Source organism: Oratosquilla oratoria, unplaced genomic scaffold (genome assembly GCF_046742065.1).
Source record: "Oratosquilla oratoria isolate Oo_2021 unplaced genomic scaffold, ASM4674206v1 SCAFFOLD113, whole genome shotgun sequence".
In the NCBI taxonomy this organism is placed as follows: domain Eukaryota; kingdom Metazoa; phylum Arthropoda; class Malacostraca; order Stomatopoda; family Squillidae; genus Oratosquilla; species Oratosquilla oratoria.
Genome location: NW_027467470.1, coordinates 281,575 through 304,556, shown reverse-complemented (window position 1 = coordinate 304,556; position 22,982 = coordinate 281,575). Strand labels below are relative to the sequence as shown.

Sequence of the window (22,982 nt, the reverse complement as noted above, 5' to 3'; positions counted from 1 at the left end):
CTTGTAAAGAGGAACTATACAGGCACTTCTCCAGTCCTCCGGCACTCTACCCTCTCTCCAGCAAACATTAAATAACCTCACCAACCAGTCCACCATCACTGAACCTCCCTTTTTCAGACATTCTGCATGGCATCCATCCAGACCAGGTGCCTTACCTGCTTTCATCATCTTTACAACTGCCTTCACCTCATCCTTCCTTATTTCTCCTCCATTCTCCTCACTCATCACTCTCATTTTCTTCGCATTTCCCACTGCAGCTATCTTTCCTTCCCTATCCTCCTTCACATTTAGCAACTCCCTAAAATATTCTGCCCATCTTCCCCTTACTGCCATCTCTTCCATTATCATCTCTCCATCTGTACCTTTTACCTTTTCTTCTCTACTTGATTCGCCTCCTCTTCCTCTCTTTATTTCTTTCCAAAACATCTTTTTATTACTTTCAAAATTTTCTGTCATACTCCTACCCCATTTCACATCTGCTCTCCTCTTTGCCTCCTTTACCTTTTGCTTTACTTCTCTTTTCTTTTCTTTGTACGTCTCATATGACTCCCCCGTCCTCTTTTGTAACCAATCTGTGAATGCTCGCTTCTTCTCTTCTACAACCTTCTTTGTTTCCTCATCCCACCATTCACTACCCTTTCTTCTATTTCCCCCTGTCCTTCTTGTTCCACACACCATCCTTGCACACTTTAAGACTCCCTCCTTGAACCATCCCCATTCCTCCTCCACACCCATCTCTGCTCCATCCTTTACTCCCTCCCACTCCTCCTTCAGCTTCTTTTCGTACTCCTTCTCCTTTTCCTTTTCATTCAAGGAGTTCACTCTAACAACCTCCCTACCTTTTGTCCCTTTCCTCTTTCTCCATCTATCCTCCACTCTCAGCTTACCTTCCACCAAAAAATGATCTGATATTCCCCCACCCTCTCCCCTTAGCACATGTACATCCTTAACTCTTCCTATCATAATCCTATTTACCACTACATAATCCATTAGCGCTCTATCTACCACCCTTCCCTCCACCACCCTCTCCCATGTGTACTTATGCTTAACTTTCTTCCGAAACACTGTATTTGCTATCATCAACTCTCTTTCTAGACACATTTCCACCATCAACTCTCCACTACCATTCTTTCCTGGAACTCCACACTTCCCAACCACTCCATCGATTGGACCATTTCCTACCCTAGCATTAAGGTCTCCCAGTATTATTACATTGACATTTCTTCCTAAACCCTCTATGCACTCATTTAAATCTATCCAAAAGGCCTCCCTTTCTTCCACGCTCTTCTCACTGCCAGGCCCATATGCACTTACAAAGACCCACATCTCCTTTCCCAGTTTCACCTTCATCCACATTATCCTTGAGGAAACCTCCTTCCACTCCACTACACGTTTACCTATCTCCTCACTTACTAGAATAGCCACCCCTTCCCTCCCTCGCCCTCTCTTCACTCCTGATAACCTCCCACTTACACTCCCAAACTTACACTCACCCTTCCCTTTCAACTTAGTTTCACTCAAAGCCAACACATCCATCTTTCTTCTCACAAACATACTAACTACCTATCTCTTCCCTTTTACTCTCATCTGTACCACATCCACGCACATTAAAAGACCCAAACCTTAGGGTGCTGGCCCGAGGCCCTCCAGCACCCCTTATGCCTTCACTTTTCTCTTTAGGATGTGTGCCCCGTGGGGCTACAGGGAGAAGGATGCCTAGTCCCTCTCCCCGTCCCTTTTTTCTCGCCTCTTACGATCCAAGTGGGAAACTTGGTGGCAGTATTCTTTTCCCCCACCACAGGGAATTCCCCCATCACAAAAAGAGAATACTCAGAGAAATGGTACAGGACAGCAACAAGGGGTTGGGGGACAGCATAACGGAGGGACAGTCGTAGTATAAAAGTGTCATCATTTCTCTATGAACAGAATTTCTTCTATCATAGACAAAATGATGTGTGGCTCTGGTCCGTAGGGGCGCCCCATATAGACCCTAAAGTATCGACTGCATGCTACTTTGCCACAATAACAAGCAGCCAATACCCCAGACGGGGTAAATAAATTTCCAAATGTCTATTTCTCATTACATTTTTTTAATCCACCAAGGCACTTACTTGCTTCTCTTAATGTACATGATAAATAATAGATATTAAATTATATACAACAAATAATATATGATAGATAATAAATAATAAGTTCCAGATTATAAATAATCAACAGTATATAATAAATGATAAATCATATATAATAAATATTAGATAAAATATAATAAATGGTGAATGATAAATAATAGGTAATAAATTATGAATTACAATTAGTATATAATATAAAGTATATCATAAATAACGAATAATAAATTATAGATGTATATAGTCATGATAATTACCAATATATTTGTTTTTTCATATATTCATTTCTAGATTTATTCTTTTATAAATCTATTCTTTGATCTTTGTTATATATTCATCTCTTCATGTATTATTTTATTTATTTACTTATTCATTTATTTGCTGACTTTTTCAACTTTTGCTATTAAAGTGACGATAGTTGGTTATGAAGTCCGGTTTCCTGTTCTTTGTACCGAGTTTGTTCAGTTTTAGTAATTTCCTCGTTTGAGGACCTAATTTTCTTTGACGGGAATTGCCGGCTGAGGAGACTTTGTTATTCTCAAGAACTTTCGAAATTCATTGAATTGTTCCTTCAACTTGGTGGCCTCTATTGTTATATTGTCATGGTTTCCCTTGATCTGTTTGCCTTCTTTCAATTTAAACATGTATTTAAATCAAATTGATGATTTTTTCTTAAATTCTGTCTTAATTGTTGCTTAGTTTGCAAGACAGTTTTTGGTACGACTGTCTTACTCTTGTGTATTTGGTGACGAGTTTGTTGGGGTTGCCGCTTCGATATGACTAGCAACAATAAATCCTTGTCTGACTTGGAGGTTTTGAAAAAACTCCGAAGACAGAGAGGTCATAAAAAGGGCCTTATCTCTAAGGACTTTAAGGTTCTAAATTCACAGTCTGACTCTTTATTTATTTCCGTCCTTGACAACATGTTAATTCAGATTGAGCATTTCCTCTCAAAAATACAAGATTTAGATGATGACATTTCAACTTGCTCCTCGAAGAAGGATGAGGATATGGAAAAATCCAGGGCTTACTGCCTGTCCATTCTTCTTTAAATGTCTCCTTTTAAGGAACGGAGACAAGAGTTAAAGGGAGTTCTTGACTCTAAAATTGGTGAAAAATCTAGCAAGTCTACTGCTGTTAATTCTGTAAAACTTCTTCCTCCTATTGTTCTTCAAAATTTTGAGAAAAATTCCAACATTCCATTTGCTTATTTCAATTTTAAAAAGGGTTTTCTGAATGCCTTAGCTGGTATCCCCAATCTGACTAACAGTCAGAAGTAAATTTATTTCAAGGGATATCTCAGAGGGGAGGCTTTCCATTTTGTGGAGAATGTACTAGTGGATGATTCAAATTATGACTCTGCATTCCTTCTTTTTGATGAGTTGTATTTAAAAAAACAGGAATCACTGGACAAGGTGTTGATTTCCATTATCAATGCACCGGAGGTCTCACCCTTAAGGGACCTAGAAAGTTACATTAGGTCTGTAGATTCCAAGCTACAAGACCTTAAGGGAATTGGAGTAGATTTCACTAAGCCAGGAAGCGAGGGCCTTCTTTTGATCAGTAAATTAATTTTAAATAAGTTACCTAAATTTTTCTTAATTGAACTGTCTTGAGTGATTAATTCTAATTACCCCAATTTTAATCAACTCAAGGAAGTTTACCAGTCAGTTTTAGTTAGACTTAAAATGGGATCAGATGATCTTAGTGTCCAACCTAAACGAAGTCTTTCTACCAGCTCCCTTGCTTTCGAGGAAAATTCCTTGAAAAAACCTCTTGATTCCTGTATGGGAGTTGGTGGCTCCTTTAAGGTCAATTCAGATTCCTTTAAGAAGTCTATCAGTAGATGTAGATTTTGCCCTGCTTCCGACCATGCTAGTTTGAAGTGTACTTCATATATTTCCCTTGAGGACAGGAAAGTTAGAGCAGCTCAATTAGGACTGTGCAATAGATATCTAAATCATGGACATGGTTCTTTGGAATGCCCCGGGTTAAAGGCTGCTCTGCCTTACAAATGTTTTGTTTGCAACAAACCCGAGTACCATGGAGCCATGTGTCCTATGGCTTATAAGTCACCACTTTCTGAAGGTAAAGTGTTTAATTTTCATAATCTATCCAATTCCATTGTTCCTTTGGTTTCCCTTCCTATTAGCAGAGGCAAGAGAACTGCCCAATGTCTCTTTTTGTTGGACACTGGAGCCCAGTTTTCTATTATTAACAAGGAATTTGTAGAGGACGGTGTCAGACCTTGTTTAAGTCCTCCTATGGACAAGTTAGTTTCTTCCTTTGGTTTACCTCTAATGAATAAAAGAGGTTTTAACTACACTGCTAACTTAAAACTCCCCTCAGGGATGAATTTGTTTAGTTTGATTTTTGCTATAGAAGGATTCAACTTGTCCTTACAAATTCCTTCCTTATCCTCTGTACTACATACATACATACATACATATACCAAGGCTTTTTCCCCCTTACAAGGGAGGTAGCCAAAAAGGGAAAGACATAAAAACACTCCCACCCATTTCATCCCTACATACACTCCACACACCTCCCACCCTCCCTCTCATCTGAGCACCTCCTGGATGACGGGTCATCCCTGCACCCTGCCCACCGCCCTGGGTCAGAAGCAGTGTCGCAAGACACAGCACATCCACAGCAAGGCCGCTTCATTTAATCGGCGACCCCCCCTCTCCGTCCCCCCTTGCATATAAGGAGAGGACGGGGAGAAAATCCCTTCGGGCTGCGTCAAAATTTACTCACACATACTACCCCACCCCCCTGCCCATTCCTCCTCATGCAATCACAACATCATCCATATACAACCATTCTCCACTCACCTCTGTCTTCCGTCCTCTCCCTTCCTTCCTCAACAGACATTCCCCTCTTCCCCAAAGCCCCCTTCACCCCATCCATCCACCTCATCCTAGGACGTCCCCTCATGTTCACTCCCTCCACATCTGCCTTCCATACCTCTTTTACTAGTCTTTCTTCACTCATTCTTTCCATGTGTCCAAACCATCCTAATATTCTTTCATCAACCCTATCTCCCAAATCCTTTTTCACCCCTGTTCTCCTCCTCACCTCCTCATTTCTCACCCTATCCAGCCTAGTAACCCCCACCATACTTCTCAGACACCTCATCTCAAACACATTCAAACTCCTTCTCTCTTCTTCTCTTATGTTCCACGTTTCTGCCCCATACAGTGCTGTTGGCACAATCACTCCTTCATACAGTCTCCTCTTCGCATCCATTCCCAAATGTCTATTCCTCATTACACTCTTTAATCCACCAAGGCATTTACTCGCTTCTCTCAATCTACATTCTACCTCCACCTTCACTCCACCTTTTCCTGCTACACTTGCACCCAAGTATCTAAAACTATCCACTTCCTCCAGTCGCTCTCCCTTAATGTTCACTTCCAGTCTACTGCCACTTTCACCCCTTGTACATCATCATCCTCTGTACTACTTAGTATAAATAATCACAATTTTTTTGTTTCACCTAGTTTTCCAAAAGTGAAGGGAGATCAACTGAACGTTTTAGGCATCATAGGAAATGATATTCTTCAAAACTTTAAACATTTTTCAATTGAAAGTGCCCCCTTATATGGTAGCCCGTCATGCAAGGTTATCAAACTTGCTGATGGTTTCATTCCATACGTGGGACTCAATATATCCCTCCTAGTGAGAAGCCTTTCTACTTAAAGAGAATGATAAGGGGGATTCCAGAAATGCCCTCTAATGAAATGCAAAATGTTGATAGTTTCAAATGTAACGAGAGGCCTCTAAGGGTAAAACCAAATTCTGACCTTGAATTGGATTCATTTAATTGCTTAGAGGAATATCATAGAGATTCTCGTTTTTTATAATTCCTCTTTCAAGACCAATGGAATTTCTCTAAAACCTGAGAAGAGTACTTCTCTTTCTCTGTCTAAAAGGACTGTTAAATACTTTCCTCCCAGAAGGTTAGGCAAGGAAAGGTTACTTGTCAACTTCTGTTTAGAACCTGGAAGTTCTCAATTTGATCCTTTGCAGGAAGTCTTTATTAATTCTAATGTAGAGTATGGTCTTGACAATTTCTATTCTTTAGAGTCCATTGGCATTAAAGAGGAACTTGATAGATTTAAACAGTCCATTTCCTTCAAGAATGGACACTACTATGTGAAGATCCCGTGGTAAAAGGATTTGGTGGACCTTGTTCCCTCTAATCTGAAGATTGCCTTTGCAGTGGCCCAAAGGGTTTATGACAAACTTGAGCAAAAGGGGCTTAGAGAGGAATATGAAGCTGTGTTTGACCAGCAAGAGGCCTTGGGTATTATTGAGCCAGTAACTAAAAGAGTCCCTGGACAAATCTTCATACCCTATAGACATGTGTTGAAGGATGATGATCTTGCCACTTCTAGAATAAGGACAGTTTTCAATTGATCTCTTAAAGTAGGAAAAGCTGTATTCCCGGGAGTTGAATTAATGAACAACCTCCTCTCCCTCTTGTTGTATTTCAGAACCAGTAATTATGTCATTTTGGCTGATGTTATGAAAGCCTTCTTGCAGATCCGTCTGAAGGATGAGGCTGATCGTAACAGATTCTGTTTCTTTAGGAGGATTAACGACCAGTAGGTATAATACTATCATTTTTGGCTTCATTCGCTCTCCTTTCATTCTGAATTTTATTATCCAACACCATCTTTTTTTGCAGCCTGACACTCTGTTTCCTTAATTGAGGATAAATTTGATGTAGATAATTTGGTATTTGTTCCCTCCCTGCTATGGTCGAGAAGATTAATGAGATCATGCTCAATGGAGGTTTACCTCTCAGGGAGTAGACATGCAACTTAACTTCTGTTCTTTCTGTTCTTGATCAAGAAGTAGTTTGCAATAAAGAGGTAAAAGTGTTGGGATATATTTATAATAAGGATTATGATACTTTGAGAATCAAGGATGTTTCCCTTGACAAAGATGCCTCAACCAAAAGACAAGTTTTGTCTTCCTTGTCTTCTGTATTTGATCCTTTAGGGCTTTTCTCTCCTGATGCTGTTGCATGTTATTAGAGAGATGTGCCAAAAGATGGTGGATTGGGGTTGGAAATTAGATAGCGAGTTACTTGCTAGATGGAACAAGTTATGTGAAAATTTTAGGGAGGTTAATAACCTATCCTTTAAAAGGAAAACTTTCTGTTCTGAATCTCCCCTCAAATTATTTGTATTTGCTAATGCTTCCAAGGAAGCGTATGGATGTGCCATCTATGTAGGGCAAGAAAGAAGAGAATTAAAGGAGTCTAATACCTCTCTTCTATTTGCCAAGGTCAAGGTGGCTCCTATTAAACAAAGAACTTTACTGTCTTTGGAGCTTATGGCAACTTCTCTCTCTTTGAAATGCCTCAGCACTATTTTTGAGGAAGGACATATCTGCCCCACTGGTTGAATTTGTGTTTCTTTTTGTTAATAGTCAAGTTGCCCTTTCTTGGATCCTGACCAACAAGGTTCCTAAGAAAATGATACTTGTTAATAATAGATTAAAAGGAAATTTCCAACCTCTTGGAAATTTTCAAGGCCAAGTTCAAACCTATTTCTTTTACTTATGTTCCTTCTGAACATAATATGGCTGATTTCCTAACTAAACCTTGTAGTGCTAAGGTGTTCAAGGAAAAATTCAATTGGTGGATTTATGGACCTGAATGGTTGTTGTTGCCACCTCATACTTGGCCAAAGGATCCTAATGTTCAGGCTAGAGAGTTGGAACCCTTTGAAGAGGCCTCAGACTTAGAGGAGGTTAACTCTTTACAAGACGACTGTGTCTCTCTGGAACCTACCTCTTTGAGGCCAACTCGTAAGACTGCCCTGGGCTCTAGAGACCTAGTAGAGTCTCTAGCACTCAAAAACTTGTTGTAAATTTTGCTCAAAAGTGTTACATTTCTTAAACACTTTAATTTTGTTGTCAGGGAGGCTGTGGTAATTATTGTTGGGGAATTGCATTGTTTACCTTAAGTTACGGCAATTTCCCTCAAGGCTTGTTTAATTTCGATTCAGGAACCTTTCCTGAAACTGCGAACCACACTATCGTAACTTTAATTAAGAAACAATTAAATTCCCCTCCCTCTTTATTTTATTAAACCTATGATGTAATTTTGGTTTATAAATCGGGAACTTTGAGAATTTGAAGCTTTTATGAACACGTAAGAGTCCCTGGCAAACGACACTGCTTTTCGTCAACTGAACGTCAGATTACCTTCAGCACTGGTAGATGCTTCTCTCAAGAAAAGGAGGAAAAAGAGATTGCCAAAGAAATACTAAAAGAGTTACAAACAGATGAGTTACGCTGGGACCGAGAAATCGAGGAAACCCATAGAATGGGCAGGTACTCTAAAGATAAACAGCATAGACCACTAAAAGTTAAACTTAAATTGCAATCAAGCGCAGAAGAAATATTATCTAGAACAATAAGATTAGCAAACAGTGAACAGTACAAAAGTATTTGGATAAAAAAAGAAATGAGTGAGGAAGAAAAAGAGAAAGAAAAAGAACTTAGGCGAATCAAAGGAATGAGAATAGAACTGAAAAGGAAAAGGAGGAGTCTTTTTGGAGAGTGATAGACATGAGGCTGAGAAAACGATATATAGGGAAAATGGAAACAAAGAAGACAGAAGGGAAGGAGGAGAAAAGAAACTAAAAATAGCTTATACAAATATAGATGGAATAATCTCAGAAATAAACGAACTAAATGATTATCTAGTCTCAGAAGAACCAGACATAATGGGAATCGTAGAAACCAAATTAAAGTACACCCTAACACCCCACACTGTGGGACAAGGTGTATACAACTGTTGGACAAAGAATAGAAAGAACAAACAGGGCGTAGGTGTTCTAATATTGACTAAGAAAGATTTGAGTGTAACAAAAATAACTGAAGGAAAATACAATGTAGAATCAATTATAGTACAAGTCGAAGGTAAACAAATGAAGAAAAGAAAATTTGTAGTGGTATATGTACCTCCTAAAACACAAGCCTGGACAGAAAGGGATCATTCCGAGTTACTAGAAGATACAAAGGATGAATTAATTGAAACACTGAAAGATGGAGGAAATACAGTAATTATGGGTGACTTTAATTCAAAAGAAATATGCTGGGAAGAAATGACAGTGAAGGGGGGAGAGAAACACTGGGGCAATGTACTCCTTGACTTGACCATTGAATACACAATGATCCAGTGGATTAAAGAAAATACTAGATACAGAGGAAATGAAGAACCCTCAAAATTGGACTTAATACTTACGACAGAACCTGAGATTATTGAAAAAATTTATTATAAAACTCAGATAGGAAAAAGTGACCACGTACTAATTGAAATGGAATTGAAAGAACAAATGGACCAAATCAAAAATGATAAACATAAAATAGGAAGACCTATGTATAACAAAACAAACTTTGAGAAACTTAAAACATTCTTTCACAATGCAAACTGGGGAAAAATTCCAAAACGAAGATACAGGGATAGAAGAAAAATGGAACATACTAAAAGAAATTTATAATGAAGGAGTGAACAAATATGTACCACAACAAAAAATGGAAAAGGCATACATAAAGAGCTGCTACAACAAAAGATGTAGTGAAGCTAAGGAAAAAAGAGACAAAGCTTGGAAAAAGTGGAAAAGAGATAAGAAACAAAGCAAATGGCAAACATACATCAAACTAAGAAACGAATATGTAAAAATACACAGAGATGAAAAGAGGAATTATGAAAAAAGGATAATAGACAAATGTAAGGAAGAACCCAACCTATTTTACAAATATGTAAATGGAAAACTGAAAAACAAACAAGAAATAGAAAAACTGCGCCAAGATAAAAAGGAATATACAGAAGAACTGGAAATGGGTGAAATTATGAACAACCACTTCAGATCAGTATTCACAATAGAAAACTCGCCTAACAGTGTAGATAGAGAGAATTATCCCCAGCAATGAAAGAAATAAACGTAACACAAAAAGAAATCAGTGATCAAATTAAATCCCTTGATGTCAGAAAATCACATGGCCCATATGGGATTGCAAACTGGATACTGAAGGAATGTATGGAAGAATTAACTGATAAAATATATAATATAATTAAATCCTCACTTAAAGAAGGAAAAGTACCATTGGACTGGAAAAAGGCAAACATTGTACCAATTTATAAGGGAGGTGATAAAGAAGATCCATCTAACTACAGACCGGTCTCACTAACAAGCACAATAGCAAAAATTTGTGAAAGAGTTGTCAATAACAGATGGTTTTAATACCTGGAAGAAAAATCTATACTGAACCCAAATCAATTTGGATTCAGACAAGGGAGATTATGTACAACAAATCTGATCTGCTTTTACTCAAGATTAGTAGACATAATACAAGAAAGAGATGGATGGGCGGACTGTGCTTTCCTGGACCTGCAAAAGGCATTCGATAAGGTACCTCATAAGAAATTAATAAATAAGATAGAATCAAAGGGTGGAATCAGAGGAAAATTATTGGAATGGATGGAAGACTTCCTGATGGGGGGAAATTGAGAGTTGTAATTAGAGAAAAATTCTCCAACTGGGAAGAAGTAAAAAGCGGTGTCCCGCAAGAATCGTTACTGGCCCCGATCATGTTCGCCGTATACATTAATGACATGAATGAAGGCATGGAGTGCTATATGAATTTTTTTGCAGATGCAAAATTACTTAAAAAGGTAAAAACGGAAAAGGATTGCAACTCATTGCAACAAGATCTGGACACGATATGGAATTGGACTCAAAAGTGGGAAGTGAAATTTAATATAAAGAAATGCAGTATAATGGAATTTGGAAAGAGTAAAAACAGAATATCAAAAGATTACAGAATTGGAGAAGAAAAAAAAAAAAAGCAAACTCTGAAAAAGATCTTGGAGTGATGACTGGAAAGGACATGAAACCTGATAAGCATATAAATAAAATATTCGGAGAAACCTACAATTTATTGAGGTCAATCAAAGTGGTATTTACTTATATGGATGAAGAAATGATAAAGAAAATACTAACTACACTAATAAGACCAAAACTTGAGTACGCAGCATCACTTTGGACACCCAGCACCAAAAAGAATATTAAGAAACTAGAAAGATTACAAAGAGCGACAACCAAACTAGCACTGACTCTCGCCGAACTAACATATGAGCAAAGACTATCCAAACTGAACCTACCAACACTGGAACAAAGAAGAGAAAGAGGAGATTTACTTACTTACTTAGTTTACTTAGTGAAGTTTTGCTGACTATCTACAGAATAATGAAAGGAATGGAAGTTTTAGACAGGAACGACCTGTTAGTGTGGGACAACGGTAAAACGAGGGGACAACGGTAAAACAAGGGGACACCGGTAAAATGAGAGGACACGGAAAAAACTGAAAAAAGATAGCTATAGAAAAAACTTGAAAAGGAACAGTTTCCCACACAGAGTGATTAATACATGGAACAAATTAGACAACAAAACAGTATGTGCAAACACTATACAAGATTTTAAGATAAAACTTGATGCGGAGAGATACAAAGACGGTCACCACGAGCATAGCTCCCCTCCCGTATATTACAACTAAGTAAATAGGAAGCCATCAAGATTTCACTTCAACTTCAGACTACTAATGTCTGAGAACAGAAACAAGTAAGTTCTCAGACTGTACAGATGAAATTTGTAAACCATAAATACGGTACTACTTAATTTCTTATATATTTGTGTATTTACTTATTTTTATAATCATTCAGTAATTCTTTAATCGGCTATTCTTTTGTTGATTTGTTTATCTATATATTTGTTCAGTTATTTGTGTATTTATTTATCTAGTTCCTCATATATTTATTTGTTCATCTTTTTATTTACCTCTTTACTCATTTATCTATTCATCTATTTATTTGTTTAATATTTTTAATTGTTTATCTTTTTATCAATCTATTTATTCATTAATTTATTTATCTATTGATGTAAACATCCAACTATTTATCTAATAAGCTATCTATGTGCTGCAACTGTGAGCCTTAGACATATGCATACACTGCAGATGTCTCAAGTGAAGACAAAACACACTAAGAGCAATTAAGAATTCTTATCCAACTTTCATTGACTAGACTATAAATGACACAAATTGTATTGGAAGCTGTTTATTGTGCTTGTTTGTTTGAATTCACCGATATAAAGTTTATTTAGTATCTCCAAACCAAAATTCTATCTGTATTTTGATAGTCTCTACCCAAGTGACCAAAAAAAAAAAAAAAAAAAAAAAAAATTACTAGAGCTTTCAGGGTATCAAGGCGTTATGTCAAAACAAGGGTGGCCTATATTTTGGACGTGATTTTTTGTTAAGCTCTGAATAGATTATTTGGGGGATTTTGCATGTTACCCTTTAGCGGGCAAGTAGCCATTCCGGGATACTTAATACTACGTTTTTTACGAAACGTAGTGCAATACGTTGATAACGTAGACGGCTTGGGTTGGTTTCAGCTAATGAGGGAACTCCTTGGCTATTGTTCTGCACCAATCAGATCTCGCTAACCCATGCGGGAGCTTGAGCTGCATGGACAGAAGCATGCAGTCTCTGTCTAGACGCTGTACCAGGCAAATCTACTCCGAGTTACTTCAACACACACGCCTCCCACGCCCGCAATAATGAAGGTAGGTGTATAGAAATCTAATAGCACATAGCCAGATAAATATGTTCCAATGTGATATGGGTGTCAAGTGTAAAATGTGAAAAGAAATTGGTGAAAAATGATGGTGAAATAAGAGGGTGTCCCGCGCGGGACTTATGACTGGTTCACGGGAAACCATGTTAGTCCCGTATGGGATACTGTGCCCGGTCTACGGGGAACCATATTAGTCCCATGCGGGACTTTCGGCCCGTTATGGGTATCTTATTTAACTAAATGTTTGGTGATTTATTCATGATGAAACAAACTTATGGTGATGTGGAACATTTATCTGGTTTGTGTGTGAGACCCATGTGGCATATTGCCTGAAAATATGGATGTTTTCTGTGATTACCTGCAATATATTTACTTATAGTGAAGGTTATGGTGCATTATTTTGTGTTTTTAGTTAAATATGGCCCTATCATGCTTCCTCATTTCAGCCTTCGACATTCTACTCTGATGCTAGGAGGTTTACTCGTAGGCAGCAGGCTCAGAGGGAAAAGGAGACCCTCTCCAAATACCTGATTCCCCCCAACTGTTCCGACAGCGACATGGAGGTGGAGGATGATGCCCTGGATGATGTCTTTGACTGCGACCCTGACCCTGACTTCCTCCTCAACCTCCCTGATGATCTAACTCCCTCAACCTCAGGTAAGCAACGAAGCTAATGTTTTAAAGAGCACGAGTGTTTGTTTTGGTGCCATGTTTAAAGGGCCAAGTGTTGTGATGTCATTGGCATTTAATTTGTGAGCCACAGACTTGAAGAGAAAGACGAAACAGACTCATGTTTTGCTGTGAGTCATTTATATGGGTGGCCTTTAAATGGCTGCAGTGACCGTTTTGCTGCCATTTTCAAAGGTACAAGTCTAGTCATTTGATTTATAGGGCCTCAGTGTTTGTTTTGGTCTTATTTTTAAAGGGTCAAGTCATGTGATTTAAAGGGCCTCAGTGTTTGTTTTGGTGTAAGCTTTAAAGGGACAAGTCATGTGATTTAAAGGGCCCCAGTGTTTATTTTGGTGTAATTTTTAAAGGGACAAGCCATGTGATTTAAAAGGCCCCAGTGTTTTTGTTTTGTTTTTTGTTTTTTTTGCGTCATTTTTAAAGGGACAAGTGTTGTAATGTGATAGGCATGTATTTTCTCTTTCCATTATTACCATGTTTATTCTGCTTACATAACTTATCTATGATTATTTACTTACCACATTGTAATTACCTTAATTGTTTATACTTACCTCCTCAAGGCTGCACATTCACTCAGACTATTTACGTACCATTGTACTTACCTTAGTTGTTCATATTTATCTTCTCAAGGCTGCACATTCACTCAGATTATTTACTTACCATTGTACTTACCTTAGTTGTCCATACTTGTCTCCTCAATGCTCCGCATTCACTCAGACTATTTAATTAACTTTGTACTACCTTAATTGTCGATACTTAGCATCTTTGTTGTCCACAGGCGCTGTCACCAGGGTCAGGCCACAGCCAATGCCAGAGGAGGACACCACTGACAGTGAGGATGAAGAGAAAGCAACTGGACCGGCTCCCAAGAAGGCTAAGAGAGGCAAGAAAGATGTGCCACAAAGGACATGGAAGAAAGCGGACATCAGCTACCCTCCACTGCCTGACTTTACCCACCCTGCCCCTGATGCTCTTAGGTCGCCCTTTGAGTATTTCCAGGACATGTTCCCCACAGCCCTCCTGGAGGATATTGTATACCAAACAAACCTCTATGCCCGGCAGAAGAACGTCAACACCACCTTCCAGACAGACATGCATGAACTCATGGTGTTCATCGGCATCTTGCTGTACATGGGGGTCTGCATCTTGCCTTCAATTGAGGACTACTGGGGAACATACACTAGGGTGGTGCAGGTGGCTGACGGAATGTCCTCTAAACGGTTCCGGTTGATCAGATCCCTTCTACACTTCAACAACAATGAGAACCTTCCTGGCACCACTGACCGCTTCTTCAAAGTTCATCCCCTCTTTGCTTTCCTGAACAGGCAGTTCCTGCAGGTGAAAGCAACCCCAACACAGTCCATCGATGAAGTCATGGTGTCCTACAAGGGCACCAGAGCTGGGACCCTGAGACAGTATATCCAGACAAAGCCGGACAAGTGGGGATTTAAGCTGTTCTGCCGGGCAAGCAATGATGGCTTCATCCATGATATCCTCATGTACCAGGGAGAGACTACCTTCAGCAGCCACCACACTCAGCTCTCCCAGGAGGAGTCACAACTGCTTGTTTCCACCAAGACCGTTCTTGTGTTGGCCAAGACCCTGAAGAAACCTTCTCAGTCAGCTATATATGCTGACAACTACTTTACCAGCATCGAGCTCGTGGAGTATCTGAAGGATAAGGTGGGCTGCCGATTCGTGGGGACGGCGAGGGTCAACCGTGTTGGGCGTGCTCCTCTGATGTCTACCAAGGAGCTGGACAAGAAGACGACTCCTCGAGGCCAATATGACTATTGCTCCACCAACGGGATCCTTGCCCTGCGATGGAAGGACAACAAGAACGTCACGGTCCTGTCGTCTGACGTCGGTGTCGAGCCCGTTGGCAAAGTGAGGAGGTATGACCGTAACACCAAGAAGAAGGTGGAGGTGCCCTGCCCCAACGTCATCAAGCAGTACAACGGGAAGATGGGAGGCATTGACAAGTCCGACATGCTCACCCACCTCTACAAGACCCCCATGCGAGCCAGGAGGTGGTACATGAGGCTCTTCGGGTATGCCCTAGACCTCTGTGTCTACAATGCCTGGATCTTCTACAAGCGGGACTGTCAGGCCATCGGAGAGGATCCAATGACCCTAAAGCAGTTCAGGCTTGATATCAGCCGCATTGCCCGCTGCCAGAAGACCACGGTGTCCAGGATTACGAGGGCATCACCTGACCAGCCAATGTCCATTCCACGTCGGGGGCAAAGGGCCCAACTCCCCAGTGACCAGCAGCGCTATGACAACACAAAGCAACACATGCCCATCTTCGTCAGTAACCGGCAGACTTGCAAGCACTGCTCCACCAAGGTCACAATCCACCGCTCCAGGTGGATGTGCAATGTCTGCCAGATCGCGCTCTGCCTCTCGGAAGACCGCAACTGCTTCATCTTGTTCCACAACCCTCCCGCCAGAGGTGAGCAGCAGCCCTCAACTTCTGCAGCCTCTCCCTGAGCCTGTCTCCCATCCACTGATGTCCTCTTTGATTTTCCATGTGTTGGAATGTAAAATCATATATTTTTGCACTTTTTATAAGAAAAAACATTGAATTTCTCCTTGTGTTTTATTTCAAACAAGCATTATTTTTTAAGAAATATAGAAAAATTTATTGATTGTAAATAATATATTATATTAACAAAATTTAAACAGAATTATATGGTAAATTATTTATACCCCATACCGGGCGAAGTAGCCCGGACGGGATATATATGGTTCCCCGTAGACCGGGCACAATATCCCGGACGGGACTAACATGGTTTCCCGTGAGCCGGGCGGTTAGCCCGCACGGGATACTTCATTGACAGAACATTGCATGCAATCAATGCCTCAAATCAAAAAATGTTCATGAGTAAAAGTGTCTTAGAAATGCATCTAGTTTATGACCCTAAGAGTAATTTTTGATACCTCAAGTATTTCTAGGTGTGCCCGCTAAAGGGTTAAAGTACTTTATATTTTTGGATTATGGTGAAAAAGTTCGCTTTGTAAAATGTTTTTCCTCTTTTTGCCAATATTATACCTGATACTCCTGGACTACACATACATACATATACTGTACATTGATAAGGCCTAGACTAGAGTATGCGGCGACATTGTGGTCCCCCAGTACCAAAAAGAATATAAAGAAAATATTCCAAAGAGCAGCTACAAAAATGGCACCTGCACTTGCAAACCTATCATACGAGGAGAGATTGGATAAACTGGAGTTACTGACACAGGAGCAAAGAAGAGAGAGAGGTGACCTATTGACCATCTACAGAATCATGTAAGGTACAGAGATACTTGATAGAGAGGACTTACTTAACTGGGACAAGAGAAACACAAGAGGACATGGAAAGAAAATAAAAAAACATAGCTATAGAAGAGAACTGAAGAAAAACAGTTTTCCACATAGAGTTTTGGACACTTGGAACAAACTGGATAATGAAATAGTACGCGCAAAAACCATTCATGAGTTTAAAAGCAAACTAGACACTGCGTGATACAATGGCGGGACATCACGAGCATAGCTCCCCTTCCCGCAAAATACAACTAGGTAAAGACCAAGGCTTTTTCCCCCTTACAAGGGAGGTAGCCAAAGAGAAAAATGCATAAAATCATTCCCACCCATTCCATCCCTAAATACACTCCACTCCCCTCCACCCTCCCTCCTATCTTAGCACCTCCTGGATGATGGGTCATCCCTGCACCTTGTCCACTGCCCTGGGCCAGAGGCAGTGTCGCAAGGCTGCCTCATTAAATCAGCGACCCCCCCTCTCCATCCCCCCATTCTACATAAAATGGACTACACACGCAATAGAAAAGGAATGCAGAACATTAGTGACATCATGTCGCTTGCCTCTGACCAGCCTCAATGGAAATACGATAATATTTATTTCAAATTTATTTTTCCTCATTCTGCATTAAATATCTGCATTTTCACTTGTGCTGCCATATCATGGAGTGAATACATGCATTTTCATACAAATACCTTTATCAGATAATTTTGGCAATGAACATTAATTAAAAAAACAGGAGTTCCAGTGATATCTACCAAGGCAAGCTTCCATAGATACTGAAATGGCACCTCGCAGGTTTCAATCCCGGGACCCTCAGGACGCAGCCCACTGAAAAACCACATGAGAAAAAGCACGGTGCTGCTGAGATTCGAACTTGGATCTGCTGATACGGTGTCAGCCATGTGTGCCATCATACCAGTGTCATGCACTCATCTAAGGTAATTAGTACCATACATATTTCATATCAATACTTTATGTTATAGACCATAATACTGTACTGTATATTGCAAGGTTATAATGTTAATGTTACATACATACATACATACATATACCAAGGCTTTTTCCCCCTTACAAGGGAGGTAGCCAAAAAGGGAAAGGCATAAAAACACTCCCACCCATTTCATCCCTAAATACACTCCACACCCCTCCCACCCTTCCTCTCATCTGAGCACCTCCTGGATGACGGGTCATCCCTGCACCCTGCCCACCGCCCTGGGTCAGAAGCAGTGTCGCAAGACACAGTACATCCACAGCGAGGCCGCTTCATTTAATCGGCGACCCCCCCTCTCCGTCCCCCTTTGCATATAAGGCGAGGACGGGGAGAAATCCCTTCGGGCTGCGTCAAAATTTACTCACACATACTACCCCACCCCCCACTTCCCTGCCCATTCCTCCTCATGCAGTCACAACATCATCCATATACAACCATTCTCCACTCACCTCTGTCTTCCGTCCTCTCCCTTCCTTCCTCAACAGACATTCCCCTCTTCCCCAAAGCCCCCTTCACCCCATCCATCCACCTCATCCTAGGACGTCCCCTCATGTTCACTCCCTCCACATCTGCCTTCCATACCTCTTTTACTAGTCTTTCTTCACTCATTCTTTCCATGTGTCCAAACCATCCTAATATTCTTTCATCAACCCTATCTCCCAAATCCTTTTTCACACCTGTTCTCCTCCTCACCTCCTCATTTCTCACTCTATCTAGCCTAGTAACCCCCACCATACTTCTCAGACACCTCATCTCAAACACATTCAAACTCCTTCTCTCTTCTTCTCTTATGTTCCACGTTTCTGCCCCATACAGTGCTGTTGGCACAATCATTCCTTCATACAGTCTCCTCTTCGCATCCATTCCCAAATGTCTATTCCTCATTACACTCTTTAAACCACCAAGGCATTTACTCGCTTCTCTCAATCTACATTCTACCTCCACCTTCACTCCACCTTTTCCTGCTACACTTGCACCCAAGTATCTAAAACTATCCACTTCCTCCAGTCGCTCTCCCTTAATGTTCACTTCCAGTCTACTGCCACTTTCACCCCTTGTACATCTCATCACCTTACTTTTACCCACATTTATCTTTAGCTTTCTTCTATCACATACTCTCCCAAACTCTGCCACCAGCTTCCTCAATCCCTCCTCTGACCCTGCCACAAGCGCAGTGTCGTCCGCAAACAACAGCTGGCTCACCTCCCACTTTTCTCCATTTTCTTTAACTATCTCCAATCCCTGACTCACTACCCTAGCATTCACCTCTCGCACCACCCCATCCATGTATAAGTTGAACAGCCAGGGCGACATAACGCATCCTTGACGAAGTCCCACCTTTACTTCAAACCACTCACTCTCTCCATTTCTAATCCTAACACATGCTCTACTACTCTCATAAAAACTCTTGACAGCTCCCAAAAGCTTTCCTCCTATCCCATAAATCTGCATAACCTCCCACAGTGCCTTTCTGTCTACCCTATCATAAGCCTTTTCCAGATCCATGAAAGCCCAAAAAACATCCTTCCCCTTTCCTATAGCTTTCTCACATATCTGTCTTACCACAAAGATCTGATCTACACAACCTCTACCCGTCCTAAATCCACACTGTTCCTCACCAATTACTCCCTCTGTTCCTCTCCTAATCCTCTCAATTAAGATCCTCCCATAAGCCTTCCCTACTACACTCAACAGGCTAATCCCTCTGAAATTACTACATTCACACTTGTCCCCTTTTCCCTTGTAAAGAGGAACTATACAGGCACTACTCCAGTCCTCCGGTACTCTACCCTCTCTCCAGCAAACATTAAATAACCTCACCAACCAGTCCACCATCACTGCACCTCCCTTTTTCAGACATTCTGCATGACATCCATCCAGACCAGGTGCCTTACCTGCTTTCATCATCTTTACAGCTGCCTTCACCTCATCCTTCCTTATTTCTCCTCCATTCTCCTCACTCATCACTCTCATTTTCTTCGCATTTCCCACTGCAGCTATCTTTCCTTCCCTATCCTCCTTCACATTCAGCAACTCCCTAAAATATTCTGCCCATCTTCCCCTCACTGCCATCTCTTCCATTATCAACTCTCCATCTGTACCTTTTACCTTTTCTTCCCTACTTGATTAATGTTACATACATACATATATACACCAAAGGCTTTTTTCCCCCTTTGTAAGGGAGGTAGCCAAAAACAAAGGCATAAAAACTACTCCCACCCATTCCATCCCCATCACACTCCACTCACCTCTGCCCTCTTCCCTCCCTCTTATCTTGGCACCTCCTGGATGATGGGTCATCCCTGCATCACGCCCACTGCCCTGGGTCAGAAGCAGTGTCACAAGACACAGCACATCCACAGCAAGGCTGCTTCATTAATTCGACAAACTCCCTCTCCATTCCCTCATGCAGAAAAGAAGATGGGGAGAAATCCCTTCAGACTCCGTCAAATCATTTCTCGGACATACTCCCTCACCCTCATTCCCTACCCATTCCACCTCATGCATCACAACATCATTCATATACAATCATTCTCCATTCACCCCTGTCTTCTGTCCTCTCCTGTCCTTCCTCAACAAACATTCCCCTCTTTCCCAAAGCCCCTTTTACCCCATCCATCCATCTCATCCTAGGTCGATCCCTCATGTTCATTCCTTCCACACCTCTTTTACTAATCTTTCTTCACTCATTCTTTCCATGCATCCAAACCATCCCAATACTCTTTCATCAACCCCATCTCCCAATTCCCTTTCCACCCCCGTTCTCCTCTTCACCTCATTTCTCACACTATCCAGCCTAGTAACCCCTATCATACTTCTCAGAGACCTCATCTCAAACACATTCAAACTCCTCCTCTCTTCCTCCCTTACGTTCCATGTTTCTGCCCTGTACAGTGCTGTCGGCATAATCACTCCTTCATACAATCTCCTCCTAGCATCCATTCCCAAATTTCTATTTAATTGTCTCCTGATGTCATCCAGGTCTGTCCTGTTTGGAGTGATTATAAGCACATTGTCCACGTACCTGAGCCATATTGGCCTCCTTCCTACCATATGAGAGTAGTGGTCCTTCTCTTGGACCTCCATGAAGAGGCAAGCAGCCACGGCACTCAGAGGTGACCCCATTGCTAGGCCACTGTGCTGAAGAAACTCTTCTCCCTCAAAGGTGAATGAAACAAAGTTTACGCACATGGATACCAGCTTCATGAAATCTCCCCTGGGCAGCGGCAACTCCTCCTCGTCCACGTTGATGACCACTCTCCACACTGCCTCCAAAGCGCCATCTAAGGGAATTTGTGTGAATAAGGACTTGACATCATAACTGGCCATTTTCATGCACCTCATGCTTATCCCCTTTAATCTGCGCAGCAGGTCCTCTGAGTTTCTTAGATGAGACCCACTTATGGATCCCATGGCTCTAGATAGGGGCTTGGCCAAAACTTTTGCTAGTCATTTATTTTTCCTCACTCTGTGTTAAGTATCTGTGTTTTCACTTGCGCTGCTATTTCATGGAGTGAATATAAGCATTTTCATACAAATACCTTTATCAGATCATTTTGGCAATGAATACTAATTCAAAGAACAAGAGTTCCAGTGACATCTACCAAGGCGAGCTTCCATAGATACTAGAATGGCACCTCCCAGGTTTCGAACTCAGGACCCTCGGGATGCAGCCCAGTGACCCTAACCACTGAACCACCAGAACATGAAAAAAGAGAAAAAATCAAAAGCACGGCACCACCGAGATTTAAACTCAGATCTGCTGATACAGTGTCATCCATGTGTGCCATCACACCACAGCACCATGCACTCATCTAAGGTAATTAGAACCATATATATTTCATATCAATACAGCAGAGACTTCAACAAAAACTCTTATGGATAAGGTAACCAGGGCATTTGTTTTGTGACTTTATGTTATAGACCATACTACTGTATATTGCAAGGTTATAATGTTAATTTACATACATACATGTACCAAAGGCTTTTTTCCCCCCTTGTAAGGGAGGTAGCCAAAAAACAAAGGCATAAAAACTACTCCCACCCATTCCATCCCCATCGCACTCCACTAACCTCCGCCCTCTTCCCTTCCTCTTATCTTGGTACCTCCTGGATGACGGGTCATCCCTGTATCTCGCCCACTGCCCTGGATCAGTAGTGTCACAAGACACAGCACATTCACAGCAAGGCTGCTTCAATAATTCGGCAAACCCCCTCTCCATTCCCTCATGCAGAAAAGAAGATGGGGAGAAATCCCTTCGGACTGTGTCAAATTATTTCTCATACATACACCCTCACCCCCCATCCCCAACCCATTCCACCTCATGCATCACATCATTCATATACAACAATTCTCCATTCACCCCTGTCTTCTGCCCTCTCCTGTCCTTCCTCAACAAACATTCCCCTCTTCCCAAAGCCCCTTTTACCCCATCCATCCATCTCATCCTAGGTCGATCCCTCATGTTCACTCCTTCCACATCTCTTTTACTAATCTTTCTTCACTCATTCTTTTCATGCATCCAAACCATCCCAATACTCTTTAATCTACCCTATCTCCCAACTCCCTTTCCACCCCTGTTCTCCTCTTCACCTCCTCATTTCTCACTCTATCCAGCCTAGTAACTCCTATCATACTTCTCAGAGACTTCATCTCAAACACATTCAAACTCCTCCTCTCTTCCTCCCTTATGTTCCATGTGCCTGTCCTGTACAGTGCTGTCAGCACAATCACTCCTTCATACAATCTCCTCCTAGCATCCATTCCCAAATTTCTATTTTTGCTTCTGTATTATTTAACAGACTTAATATTAAATTTTCAAATGTAATGTTAAGTCTGTTAAATGATACAGAAGCAAAAATACACCTTCAACACTGGACAAAAGATAAATCGATTCCTATTGAGGCTGCACATACCTGCTATCTCTCCAGCGAGGCATCTTGGGGTCAGAGAGAAGCAACATGACATCATCAATCCTTGACATTTGTTTTCTATGGCGTGCAAGAAGATATACAGCTTCATTGGTAAATAGAGTGATATAAAAACAGCAAGATGAATAGTATTAATGTAGACATTTATAGGAATGACAAAATAGGGAGTATGAAAGAGAAGAGTGGAAGAGCCAAGGAAGAAAGGCAATGAATTGCTAGATGAAAACAGGGACCGCAAATCTTAGCAGTTGTGGACACGTCTTTATGTGAAG

The 22,982-nt window shown here is 41.0% G+C and overlaps 1 protein-coding gene across 2 annotated transcripts in view; it reads right to left on the bottom strand.

The window, feature by feature from the left end:
* Positions 1 to 21,447, bottom strand: part of LOC143022533 (uncharacterized) — a 38,573-nt gene extending 17,126 nt beyond the window's left edge. Inside the window, exons 1-3 of one of the 2 annotated variants that reach the window (XR_012966083.1) lie at positions 21,321 to 21,447; positions 20,804 to 21,062; positions 17,543 to 17,615 (exon numbers count right to left, since the gene is read on the bottom strand). Coding sequence is in view for 1 of the 2 variants with exons in the window: in XM_076180791.1 (XP_076036906.1) it covers positions 17,543 to 17,615; positions 20,804 to 21,192 (462 nt within the window). In the remaining variant the exon portion in view is untranslated. Of the gene's footprint in view, positions 1 to 17,542; positions 17,616 to 20,803 lie in introns of both variants that reach the window. The other variant, XM_076180791.1, reaches the window with a different exon arrangement.
* Positions 21,448 to 22,982: the final 1,535 nt, after the last annotated feature.